The 12,941-nt window shown below is 49.2% G+C and overlaps 5 protein-coding genes across 5 annotated transcripts in view; 4 read left to right on the plus strand and 1 right to left on the minus strand.

Moving 5' to 3' along the window:
- The first annotated feature begins 337 nt into the window (after positions 1 to 337).
- Positions 338 to 4,134, plus strand: FOXG_06131 (uncharacterized protein). Its single transcript, XM_018384656.1, has one exon. It carries the CDS (start codon positions 1,015 to 1,017, stop codon positions 3,688 to 3,690), a length of 2,676 nt encoding a protein of 891 aa, XP_018241795.1. The 5' UTR covers positions 338 to 1,014; the 3' UTR covers positions 3,691 to 4,134.
- On the minus strand, positions 2,391 to 5,095 carry FOXG_06132 (uncharacterized protein). Its single transcript, XM_018384657.1, has one exon. It carries the CDS (start codon positions 4,856 to 4,858, stop codon positions 4,160 to 4,162), a length of 699 nt encoding a protein of 232 aa, XP_018241796.1. The 5' UTR covers positions 4,859 to 5,095; the 3' UTR covers positions 2,391 to 4,159.
- Positions 5,096 to 8,025: 2,930 nt separating this feature from the next.
- FOXG_06133 (uncharacterized protein) lies at positions 8,026 to 10,001 on the plus strand. The gene has a single exon (XM_018384658.1). The coding sequence runs from the start codon at positions 8,415 to 8,417 to the stop codon at positions 8,802 to 8,804; it is 390 nt and encodes a 129-aa protein (XP_018241797.1). The 5' UTR covers positions 8,026 to 8,414; the 3' UTR covers positions 8,805 to 10,001.
- Positions 10,002 to 10,146: 145 nt separating this feature from the next.
- Positions 10,147 to 12,152, plus strand: FOXG_06134 (lipoyl synthase, mitochondrial). The gene is made up of 2 exons (XM_018384659.1): positions 10,147 to 11,259; positions 11,310 to 12,152. Exons 1-2 carry the CDS (start codon positions 10,317 to 10,319, stop codon positions 11,600 to 11,602), a joined length of 1,236 nt encoding a protein of 411 aa, XP_018241798.1. The 5' UTR covers positions 10,147 to 10,316; the 3' UTR covers positions 11,603 to 12,152.
- A 264-nt stretch (positions 12,153 to 12,416) lies between these two features.
- Positions 12,417 to 12,941, plus strand: part of FOXG_19189 (uncharacterized protein) — a gene marked incomplete at its 3' end in the record, with an annotated part of 2,599 nt that continues 2,074 nt past the window's right edge. The window contains exons 1-3 of the mRNA XM_018399389.1: positions 12,417 to 12,591; positions 12,635 to 12,746; positions 12,796 to 12,940. Of these exons, the coding sequence (XP_018241799.1) occupies positions 12,432 to 12,591; positions 12,635 to 12,746; positions 12,796 to 12,940 (417 nt within the window). The 5' untranslated portion in view covers positions 12,417 to 12,431. The remainder of the gene's footprint in view (positions 12,592 to 12,634; positions 12,747 to 12,795; position 12,941) is intronic.

Raw genomic sequence — 12,941 nt, forward strand, 5'->3', positions numbered from 1 at the left:
AACTAGTGCGATCTTTCTACTCCACGGAAAGAGGAGCCAAACCAACTCCACGATAGTTCCCGCTTCTTCCCCACCAGGCGTATTACATACAGATCAAGGGCTGTGTAAGTGACTTCTGAAGCTTCGGGGCATAAATGGACTTCGATTTGATATTCTTATTCTACGAAACCCAATCAAACAAGCCACTGTTCCGCCAGTTTGTCCAACGATAGGCTGGAACTCAAGTGGCTGGGTACTCTATTTCTTGGCCTCTCAATTGGTGGTCTTGGGGCTGGTGCTGGCATTGAGTGGTGAACATTAAATGGTATGACGATGAGGTAACGTTGCTCATACAAACAAACAAGGTCTCAAGCCATTCTCGGTCATCTTGTTACCCAATCCTACCAATCTTGCACACGTTTGTGTGTTTTTCGCATCATTCTGCCTAATACCCCTCTTTTCGATATGGACGGTAATGACATAAGTGGGCGAACCACTGGCTGCCAATAATACCAGCAACGTCTTTTACCGTTGAGACTCCCCTGTTTTCATCCTCAATTGTCCTCGCCGTTGGCTCAAAATCATCTCAACTATATTTCAACCTCCAACAACACATCAACATCTCGACCCAAGCTCACTCACCATGATATTCCCTCCGCCAAATCGTCGGGCGCAGTCTCGCTGGGGGGTTGAAAATGAGCTGGGCTAACTCGAAAGGATGCCTTTTTCAACCTCGACCGCCAATCAACTTGTCCATCTCACAGCCTTATTCGGTACGAGATACCTTCACATTGTCCTACCTACCCATTGTGGACTCCCATTGTCGGGCCTCTTTAATCTGTTCCACTATGCCTCACCTCCCATCTCCCAATCCCTTCCCGTTTGCTTCATCACCTCCAAGCCTTCGCCACCAATCTGCCATCTCGACCTCATCAATAACTACAGCTATCATCCTCGTTTGGCTGAGTGCGGGGTGTACTAGCCCGCCTCCCATAGCACTGTAACGCCATTGGGAGGTTTGCATCAAGGATCACCATGGACGATTTATCAAACCAGGGCTTGGGTCGCGCGAATAGCGACCAGAACGTTGAGAGTAACGAAAACATCGACCTTGGCAATCCCCCACGATGGAGTGACCTTACCGATTGGGAGCTGGAACAGCTAGAGGAACAGCAGCGTCGTGGAAGCAGTCTCCAAGTAGCGACCTGGCTCCATCACCAACCGAACTCTCAGCCATCACAGAATACCTTCATCACTTCCCGATCTCTACCTCAACGCCAACTTGATAACTACAAAGTTATTGACCGTGTCGATGATGTGCTTAAAAAAGGCCGCAGGTCATCAACTCAGGCAATTGGTACGCCCAGTACGACGGGTCCGCGCATTCGGCACATCACCGCATCGAGCAATGTTACATCCATTGATGAGCGTTTAATGCAGAGGCCTAGGCCTTCAACACAATCTTTTCTGCCATTTGGTACCCCTTCCGACAGACAAATAAGATATACCGACAATGGCAATCATGATGAAGGAAGACCTCCGGGTTTAGCAACGCCCCAAGGTTCTTCTGCTTTCACTACTCTATCTGGACCGCATACGCGTGGTACTTCTAAGCAACCAACCGGTTCGATATCTCAGCAGACAGCTTGGTCGGTAGCCGGCACAGACACATCTTCAGGTTCAAAGAAGGTGCCTAAGCGCCAAAACAGTCGCTCAACCGATGATGAAGCGACTGGCAAATATCAACTCGCAAAGCGATACAGGTCCGGACACAAGAGCCAATCGGTACACCGTACGTCTCCAGCGTCATCTGGTTCTTCCAGACTCCCCCAGCAAGGCGCAAGTGTGCCACTGCAAACGATTGAGGATACACAAGAGTCTCGACGTCGAACTCGAAATATCCAACCATTGTCAGCTTCTAGTGGCTCAAATTCATCCAATGTTCGGAGAGACGGTCCAGTACGTGGGCGCCCAAACAATCTGGTCACGCCCGAAGATTTCATAGGCGCTTGCGAGACATGTTTCTTCTGGCTATTCGACCCAAAGCGCTTGTCATCTCCTGAAAGGCATGCCTGCTCAGGCCGCAAGGATGAAATATCACACATCGTCACTCACGCCGCCGATCATCATGGTCTTATTCGTGGAAAAGATCCATACCATACTGCTCGCAAATACCTGACAAGTTGTCACACTTTCGACCCTTTCATCAAAGCGAAAGGAAACTGTGACAAATGCGACTCATTGCACGAGTGGCAGGGACAAGATTTCTCAGATCAAGAGCATCACGGCAATGCCCTCTGCTTGCGATGCTGGCGCACGTTTGAGAAGAAGGGCATGCAAGATCATATGGCTGAACCATTATGTGATTATAATGCGGAGCAGCCAAAGGAGAAGAAGGTCTACATTCTATACACCACCTTCTGTTCAGTTACCGTAAAGCCCAGCGGACCTCCTAAAAACATGCCACCGCGCAAATCGAACTATCGAAGCCCGGCAAACAAGTACAATCGCACCAACCAGAAACAGCAAAGCAACAACCAGACACAACGCCGACCCGTCACGGAACAGTCCACTCGCGATCTTCGCCCTGCTGCATCAAAGGCACCCCATGGACAGGGCAAAGCAAAGTCCCCTTCAGCATCCACAGTCTCTCCGGCGACCCAGGACCGGTCACGGGCAGAGAGGCCCAACCAGTTTCCTCAACAGGCTATGAGAAACCCACCTAATCTACAGGCAGCGCCACCACATCCTTTATCATGGCAGCAACAAAGTGCCCAGCAACCTGCCCAACCGCCAATTGCTCTGATGATATATAATACCCCACCAGAGCTTGTCGCGGGTATGGTGAAGAACATGCAAAGAAACGGGATTCAGGGGGTCACTCAATCTTCCTACTCGTCATTGAGTCAAGCAACTTCCTTTGGAAGTCTGCAAGGTGGATCTTCCGGCTACAGCTTTCAGTCACAACAAGCGCATCCACAACCACAGGCTCAGGCACAGAGCATGTTTCCCCCTTCTTACCCATACTCGAGTTGGCAGTCATCATTCCAACAGCCTCCTCCACAGACATTCTCGCAGGCCCCCTCTCAGAATGGCGATTTTACCCGGCTTCAACCTGCATCTGCACAAAACGACTTGTCACAACAGTCTTTTGATCCATTCTTGATGCATAAAACGGCTACAAGCGATCGCCAAGGATCACGCATGCAAGTACCAACAAGGATGAATTCGCCTATCTATAATGAAGATAAAATGCTCTTTGGGGCGTGTTTCGACGCTGCAACTGCAGACCCGAATTTATTCCAGGACTCGGCAATGCCAGTTAATGATAGAGATGCGATAGTATCACTGTCTGATATAGTGTCCCAGGTTCAGTCCACTGCTTCAAGGGTACCATCTACCGCTGGCGAATCCATGGGTTTCATGCAACAGTCACCTAAAGTCGAGGAGAAGCTATGGTTGGATCAGCAGTCGTTTGATGATTTCAATGACATGAATTTTGACCACATGGGGTCTAACCCTGAGCTTCGAGTCACTGTCGAGATGGTAGAGCCTCCATTTCGTCAACCAGAAGAAAAGCTTCAGGATCTGAAGCCCAACAGTCAACTATCGCCCTTGCTCCGCAATGCTCTGGAGCAAGATTCAGGCTACCGCACCCAATCAGGGATATTCGATGGACCGGATATGGACCTCAACACCATGTTTAAATGAAGAAAAGCTCGAAGTAATGCTTATGACCATCATTCGCTTGTTTTCCAGCGACCCTGTTCTCTTAATTTTCTGTCTTTGTTGGATATCTCCTTGGCTATTTTCTTGGTTGTGCGGATAAAAAAGATGTTGAAGCATAGATATCATATACTTTGAGGACATCGCCGTTCTTTTGGTTCTTCTATTCTTTCGGTCGATAGACCTACTTTTGTCTTGATTCAGGATCTGAGTCGCGGTATAGGCGTAATGCGGGTTACGAGGCGCTTTTCTTAACGATTTCGATGAATTTGGATACGACCTCTTCATGAAATTTTTCTTATATGACATGGCTCACGCCAGTATTCCAAGACGAACTCGTTTCTGTTCGATTATGTATTTTTTTAGTCATGCAATCCAGATAACGCCAGATAAAAAGTAAAACGTTGAAAACTTTGTTCCCAGAGCCCATATTGAACAGTGCTTCCATGTCATTTCAGTCCCGTGTATCAATTTCCAGATCCAGTTGCACGCCGTTCGAGATGCCATAATCTCCCAGGGTAATGTGATCTTTGAATGGTCTCTCACTCTGTCGTTTCAAGATAATCTGGCCAGGGTCACGACCGATTCGGGCGGCGACCATCATCTTCAGTTGGCCCACGGTATCAGACTCCAAGCAGGGTACAGCAGCTTTCGTACCAAGTCGATCGTTGACGTTGACGATGATCATCTCCTCGCCTGCCTGAGCCATGGGAGCCTTAGGCTTCTCTTCCTTCTTTTCCTTCCTCTCCTTTCTCTGATCCCTATCGCCATCTCGCTGTCTGTCCCGTCCTCCATCACGGTCATCTCGGCGGTAGTTCCGGTCCCTGCCATAATCGCGATCCCGATGTCGCTGCGGTGAGCGTCTGCGGAAGTCACGGTTTCTGTCATTGTCCCGACGCTCTCCCTTCCACTTGAAGCCGCCCGATCCTCTGGGTCTTCGCGCTGGCGATCGCGATCGATCTCGGGGTCTGCGTGGAGGCGAATCTCTGCGGTCGCGGTTGTTGTTACGATTATGCGACCTGCTGCGGTCTCTGCGCTGGCGACGTTCTTCATTCTCTCTGTATGTATCGTCGCGACCTTTGCGATCGTCCTTGTCCTTGGGAGCGGGTGATTTTGAGCGAGCTCGGGGCTCCGTTGGTGGTGAGTCTGTCATAGTGGCGAGCTTGCAGCTACTATTGCGACAGCTTTTATTCTTGCAGAGGCGGTGCTGGTTGCAAAGTTGAATGCGCGGTTCTTCAAACAGGCTCTTTGTTTTACTCTTGGATGTACAGACGGGAATGAAAGCGCTGAGGCTGGATGATTTTGAGATGTAGGAAAGTGTTGAAGAGGCTGAAGTTGATTGCGACGTCACGACCTAGCTTTTCGAGAAAGACGGGAGCTCCACTTTTTGGCAGCTCGAAAAGACATCTGAAATTCTCCCTATTGCAATCACTGGAGGTAGCACCAGTTTTATATTGGTACCTGTGGGAATTTCGAGTTTGGTTATCTAATGGAGATACGTAGAATACTGTCGTGGCTATTGGGTAAGTTTTTAGTTATATACAGGCGAGTGTATATGCTGCCTAGAATTGTTAAAGTGTTTGTTCTCGACGACTTGGTTAGATCAGTTGGGCGTATGCACTATGGAGGCAAGACTTACACAAACTCACTATGAAAATTATATACTTCATCAATATATCACTTCATTGCCATACCCAAGCCCTGTTAAGTCTTATCTCGGCTCACACGATATTAGAATGAGTCTTGATCCCTGTGGTTTCCTTGATACAGGTGTATACAACACTTTGGTTCAGGGTAGGTAAAAGCCACATTCTACTATGGCATCTATTTGCGATACTATAGCAAGGCAAATTTATGTCAAGACCGTAGAGAAAATTTTGCGGGAAAGGACTACGAGATTCGATATATTATTTGATTTTTTAATGGACCAATGTAATAAGGATAGGGTGCTCATTCGGGACGACCAATTCGAGAACTTTGGCAGCTGGTGTTCCTGTTTGTGGTTTACCATCAACCGCCGCAGTTTGGTGATCACAGGATCAGACATATCAGTTCTCGGACCTTGATCTCAATGCGCTGGCATGCAGTTCGGGGTTCACACCATGAAAGTCGTGACGGTATTGATCTGCTGCTAAAGTTTAGGCCAAAGGCAACAAATCATCATTGTGATGGCACATGTTGATATGCAGAGTAACCTCGTATTGATGACTGAAAGTACGCACGGGCAAAGCCTCTTGGGCTAATTGGAACTTACACTTGATGCAAGTGATTGAGCCAGCAAATCCACTGTGTTTCTTCGACTTGACACACTTGAGAGAACAAACTTGTTTGCTTGGCATCGCAGTTAGAGTCGATATCCGTTGCTACGGAGAAACTTTGACGTCAACGCAATTGTAAGAACCAAGTCCGTCATTGCAGGGCTGAGCATCACCATAACAAGGACCAGGGTCTAAGTCATAGCCGAGAAATTGAGGAACGGAAAGCTGCCGCTTCAAGGCACGCGACCCGCATGGTGCAGCGACAGCGACAGCGACAACGCGTTGACGGCGAGACAAGTGCGCTACACCAGAAAAGGATAGAATCCTTTTGCGTGGGCGTCGCACAGCGTGGCCACGTCAACATTTGGGCTGCTGAAGGAAATGGTGGTAACGATTGGACGCAGTGTAAACAACACAGCGCAGCGGTGTGAGGAGGACGCAGACAGGAATAGAAGCAAAATCAAGGCATTGGAAGAGCCTATACAGAGTTATGCAGTGATGCACCATAGAGTGCGTACAGTAGCACATGGCACCCACGGCACCCACGCGGTAATCCAAGCGAATCCGGGGCGGGTAGCCGATCAGCGCTGACATCCAGGCTCCAACCTCCAGGCTTCATAACGACCGGGCCTTATTCTTCCAGCTCCAGGGGATTTGGCAGAATGGCGTACCCCAGCCAAGTGTTAAACGACCGTTGAGTCGACCGGGATTGCCGTTGTGGCAGAGTTTCAGTTCAGCGGAGACAAAGGCAGACGAGCATAAAAATAAAAAGAGCACAACGGATTCATAGGTAATGGAGAACAAAGCAGCCTCACAAGGCATTGTTGTTGGGAGAGATGCAGCTGATGGATGCTGCCTACACATTGCGCGTAATACTCGTTGTTGGGGGCTGTGACTAACACAAAGCTGTTCTTGAGACTTGAGAGAAACGCAATCAGATAGAAAATTAGACTCATCTAACTAATTCTCATTGTAGTAGCGCTTCGATTTGGCACTTTCCGCTTTCACGGAAGAATGATCGACGGTCTTTCAATGTTCTTTTGCGCAACTTGGCGCTGCTGTCTTGGTGATGTGTCTCAGCGGGTGTCGGCTCTATTGGTGTTGGGGGCACCAATTAAGGTATGGCGCCAGGTACAACCCGACGCAGGAACCGCGGGTGTGCCTGGTACCTTTTGATGGTGGCCAATCAGCCAATCGACGACCGCTGAGGGAAATTATGCAAATTTTACTTTTTTGCGCTGTTGTGAAAGTGCACGAGCAACGACCAGCGAGTCACGACACTTGAAGTGAGGGTCATTGGGCTGATTAGATTGGACAGAGACTTGCAGACAACCAATTAACACTCAATTCCACTCTAAAAACGCCTTATCCAACTAACTAAGTATGTTCCCGTCTCCTCAACCGCTCGTGGCCCGTCAGGACTCTACACGAGTAGCGGCAACGAGCGCCACCTTTCTCCAGAAATTATTAATGACTTTTTAAGGTAGAGCGTCTTTTTCTCTTTAATTCCCTCATCTCCCAGTCATTGATCTGATTTGAGTGGGCTGCACAATGATTTCATCGCCACTCAACGCATCCTCGTCGCCTGTCTCTGCTGGTAGCCAACAGGAACAATGCCTAATGCCTAGAATGCAGAGTTTTCTTCCCATCCATCCATCACACGGGAGACCAGGGTCTCGGATCCCCGGTGAAACCCTCTTTGTGCCTCCAGGGTATCAAATTCTGCCGCACAAAGCGTTAGAGAGCCGAAAGCCTGGAAGAATGTCATGGCCCATGGCAAGGGATTCGAATAAAGGGTCTAATAAGTAGACATGGCCTAGGCCCAAGTTTCAGCAACCAGATATTGACAGGCCTGCTCGGTCAGACTACCTGAAGCTGTCAAGCAAAATGCGCTGTAATTTCCCTCGAGGAGCATGACAGGCCTGGTCAGGTCACAAGTACTTGAGACATGGCCGACGAATAGGGGTCTGTCCGTGTTACATGTACCAGTTTAATGGGCTTGAGCCTAGTCCGCCCCTCCCATCCCACCATCACCAAACGTCGCCTGCGCTCTGGCTCTGCCATTGCCAGGCCTTGGTCTTGGCCTAGAGTCAGGGTGCGTGCTAGTGTGGGCTGCAGAAGCTGAGAGTTGCTGTTTCTCTGTGTTGTTTGCTTCTGCTCTCAGGTTCCTCGTAGTATTTCATATGGATCCTCCCCCCGACTCTTGACAGGCCACCCTTCTACGCTTCGAAACAAACTTGTTCTCGGTCCACAGACTTCGTTGGCAGAGTCTATCTCGCTCGTACATTTCTTCGTTGAATACATACATAAGTTACTTTACTTATTAGCTTGTGCTTCTCGCTGTCTGGATACAGAGCATCGATCTGTTCTCGCTTCCAACTCACTCACTCACTTATACCAACCGCAACCGCTTTGAAAGCACTCACTTACACAACAACCAACACCAACACAATGCATTTCTCTAAGCTTATCCTGGCTGTTCTGCCTGCCTTCGCTCTCGCTAACGAGGGTACCACCACCCACACGTCCACCGCCGTCGTTACCAAGACCTACTACCTCTCTCAGGTTCACACCATCACCGCCACTGGTGTGAGCACCACTGCTGTTGAGACTTCCGTCGAGGTTACTTCAACAGCTCTCGTTGAGGAGACCACCACCTTCTGGCCTGTTTCTCACAACAACACCACTCCTGTCTCTACCCCAAAGGCCTCTAACACAGCCGGTAGCACTGGTGGTTCGTCCGAGCCCTCCGAGGTTCCTGGCAACGCTGGATCTGCTGTCGCCGTCGGCAAGTTCGCTGTGGTCGGCGTTGCTGGTATGGTTGCCGCTGCTCTTCTGTAAGCGTGTTCTGGATGGAACGAGGTTCCACTAGAATCTCGAGACTGTCGACTTGCATCAAAGTCGACAACAACCACTGTCTCCCATTTCTTGTCCATTCACCTTTTATACCCTGGTCACCAGCGCGGCCTATTCTTTATGATGAAACGCCACGATACCAACAGCAGGTCGACACTTGTCGCCTGCTTCACCTTGATGAGTCTTGAGACTCTGCCTGCTGGATAGCTTGACTGCTTCCTTACGCTTCATCACGCCCGCTCTATTGACAAAACATGCGGGCTTTCAACTCTTGCTGTTTCTTTCTTCCCCGGCAGCATGTACCCAGCGCGTTGACTGCGCTGCGTATGGTTCAACCTTTCGAGTTGTCGCTTGTGTTGAAGGGTAGCCGTTGATGTTCCCAAGCCTGTTTACATCCACCATACATACCACAGTTCCAAAATTCCTCACTTGAGGATATCACCCCCAGGCTTGGTAAGCACTCAATGGCTTTGAGATCATATCCCCTTCCTCCGTTGACAGCGGGTACACACTCCTGGCTGGAGACCCTTTTTACCACATTTATTCAGTCAACATCTCTTCACTCGACTCTGCTGCCCTGTAGAGAGTGGTTTCCAAAGAGACGGGGACGACGTCGGCGACGTGGAAAATAATCCATATTCACTTCAGTAACTCTGCTTCTCGGATGAACTGGTTTTACTATACTTCTCTATTGGCGATACCCCCTTTTTACGACGGCGCAGGTGATCCAGGATCTAGCTCTGCTTGATCTTTGGAGGATGGTTTGCAGCTTGGAGTATGGCTTTGATTTAATTCGGAAGGGGTGGGATACGATTTACATGAATAAGGAGGATTGGTGAATTTTGAGTGTCCGATGCTGGACCAACGATGATGAGCCATGATGGATGGCTAGTAGATAGTATGAGAGCAATAGACTTTGTCACGCTCAACAATGCTTGGACCTTGCGTGGAAGTGAAGACGAGAGACCAGGCGTTGCCAACTCGACATGGCGTGGAAATCAACGTCCGGTGACTAATCTGAACAAGCGCGAAAGGACCCTTGCTGTAGAATAACAATTTTCGCCAGGGTTCTCTGTCTCTGTCTGTCAAGTGTTGCTGTATAATTTGGTTCAAAAGTAGATGAGGTTTAATACTAGATGTCTGGTCTTTAACCATAGAGAAGTCAATGAATGATTCTACAGGCCTCAAAGTTCCTAACCGATGATTATTCCATTCTTTCTGCCTCCGCGGTATCGTGGTATTCGTGACGGGAAAAAGAAAATGGAGCTGAATAAGGATAAAGCGATGTCCTTTCATTGGCTCATCCCTCGGATGCGGCCCGGGATGTGCGGGTCTCATCGGCCTTTGCCCCCGAGTCTAGGAATTTGAGTTCTTTGAAGCTGCTGCCATTTTCGAGTCTGCTTCCCCATATCTCCACGAACGCCCAACGGCCTTCTTATTTCTCACTATCTTGTTTTCTCGGAGAGGTAGAAGTCGTTGCTCCTTTGTATTACTATAATGGCTTCTCTTGCTCCATCCCTCAGGCGGGCACATGCCCCTCTTCGCAAAGCGCTGAGCGCTACGCCTACACTTAGAACTTTCGCCACTGTACCTCCGAGTGGCAGCGAGCCCGGTAAACCTCGACGAAAGAGTTATTTCAAGGACACAGCAGTCTCAGACTTCTCCGATTTCCTTGCGACGTCGTCTCCAGCCCAGCCGCTGTCTCCAGCAGAGGCTTACTCTCTGAAGACCGCCGAAGTCGGCCCTGAGGGCAAGAAGCGAACCATCACACGACTGCCAGAATGGCTAAAGACACCGATCCCCGCCGGCAACGATAACTTCAAGAGCATCAAGAAGGATCTACGAGGATTGGGATTACACACCGTCTGCGAGGAGGCTCGATGTCCCAACATTTCAGAATGTTGGGGCGGTTCAGATAAGAATGCTGCGACAGCTACTATTATGCTCATGGGCGACACATGCACCAGAGGATGCCGTTTCTGCAGTGTAAAGACAAATCGCAACCCTGCTGCATTGGATCCCCACGAGCCCGAGAACACTGCAGAGGCCCTGGCCAGGTGGGGTCTTGGCTATGTCGTGCTGACCAGCGTGGACCGTGACGATCTGGCAGACGGTGGTGCGAAACATTTTGCTGAGACAATCCGAAGAATTAAGCAGAAGAAGCCTTCATTGCTCGTTGAAGCTTTGACTGGCGATTTCCGAGGAGACTTGGATATGGTCAAGGTTGTGGCTGAGAGTGGACTCGACGTTTATGCGCACAATGTTGAGACCGTTGAGGACCTCACTCCGTATGTGCGAGACCGCAGAGCTACTTTTAGACAGAGCTTGTCTGTGCTGAAGCATGTCAAGGATGTTATGGGCAAGGACGGTCCTATCACTAAGACCAGTCTGATGCTTGGTCTTGGTGAGCAGGAGCATGAGATCATGGCTGCGCTAGAGGGTAAGACAACCTTTTTAATAATGCTATGTGACCCGGCTAACAGTGATTAGAACTTCGAAAGGCTGATGTTGATGTTGTCACATTCGGTCAGTACATGCGACCTACCAAGCGTCATCTGAAGGTCGAGAAGTACGTGACTCCGGATGAGTTCGAGATGTGGCGCAAGCGAGCTCTGGACATGGGTTTCCTGTACTGTGCGAGTGGACCTCTCGTGCGTTCTTCATACAAGGCTGGTGAAGCCTTCATTGAGAACGTTTTGCGCAAGCGCTCTGGTGAGAAGGCTATGGCCAGTGGAAATCTTGGCCAAACCGTTGCTCTCGACTCAACACAGTCGACGATCTAAACAGATCACTGTACTCCTACTTTCACCTCAACCACACCACACTACACTAAATAATCATGGGCTATGACCGTATCGGAAGGCGTTTTGGGATAGGGTCAGATATTCAACTAGAAAAGCATGGTCTTCAACAAGGCTGCTGCGACCTTGTCGCACACTCACATACAATACAATTACTCACCCCTAGCGGGTTGTACATCAACTATCTGCACGTCAACGTGGTGGTTGTTCTGATATTCTCCTTGCTGTGTAACTGAACTCCTCTGAATAGGTTCGTTCATTACAGGAACGACGTCACTCACTATGATCAACACATCTCAGAGCCTGTCGCATATGTTCCCGTAGCGATACTTAAACATGCCTTGTAGGTATTGATTATCTTACCTGATAGACTTGTCGTGGGTGATAACGGCAGCAGTTGCTCTTGTCATGAGCTGACACTGCCTGGAGGGATTTTCATCTCTTGTGTAGGTAAAGTTGGAGTTGATGAATCACTGCCCTACCTTAGACTTGTTCCACTACAGATGATTAGCATCTGTGATCATATCCCCCGTTGCACTCTGGACCAGACTTGGGATGATGTATCCGGTTGCCACGGGGAAGGTGCAGTCGTGATCTTGAACACATGCAGAGGAAGGGCAGAGCGACAGTCAACAAGCTCTTTCCCATTTCTTGACCAAAGAGATGCTCGGCCGTAACTTCTTCTCACTCAAATATCTACCTACCTACAACTTCTTGACCGTCTTCGTTTAACTCTGGTTTTCTTGATTAACTCACACGTTTTCGACTTGAGCTATATATTCACACTCGCGCTCTTGTCAGGTTCTTCATTATGAAGTTCCTCCTCCTTTTCCTATTCACCCTTTGGGGTAGTGTCGATGCGAGGTACTGGCTTGAGGATATCGAGCACCGTGGGACTGCTCCCTATTATCCTGACAAGCTTTACCCTGTGTTTCGCAACGTGAAAGACTTTGGTGCTATTGGCGACGGAGGTTCGTACTTCACTAGGAGTCAGTTTCATAGCTAACAAAACAGTTGCGGACGACACGGCCGCTATAAATGCAGCAATTAGTGAAGGTGTTCGATGTATTCCTGGTGTGTGCAAAGGAAGCACTATTTCACCTGCGACTGTCTATATCCCAGCTGGGTGAGTGCGCAAAATAACATCGCTAATCCAGTATTGCTAACAGAGAAAGAACGTATCTCATCAGCAACTCCCTCATTGATTTGTACTATACGCAAATTATTGGTGACCCCACAAACCGGCCTGTCATCAAAGCATCCGCCTCCTTTTCTAAGCAAAGCTTCGGCTTAATCGACGGGAACCCCTATCTGTCTACTG

This window comes from Fusarium oxysporum, chromosome 2, assembly GCF_000149955.1.
Source record: "Fusarium oxysporum f. sp. lycopersici 4287 chromosome 2, whole genome shotgun sequence".
NCBI lineage: Eukaryota > Fungi > Ascomycota > Sordariomycetes > Hypocreales > Nectriaceae > Fusarium > Fusarium oxysporum.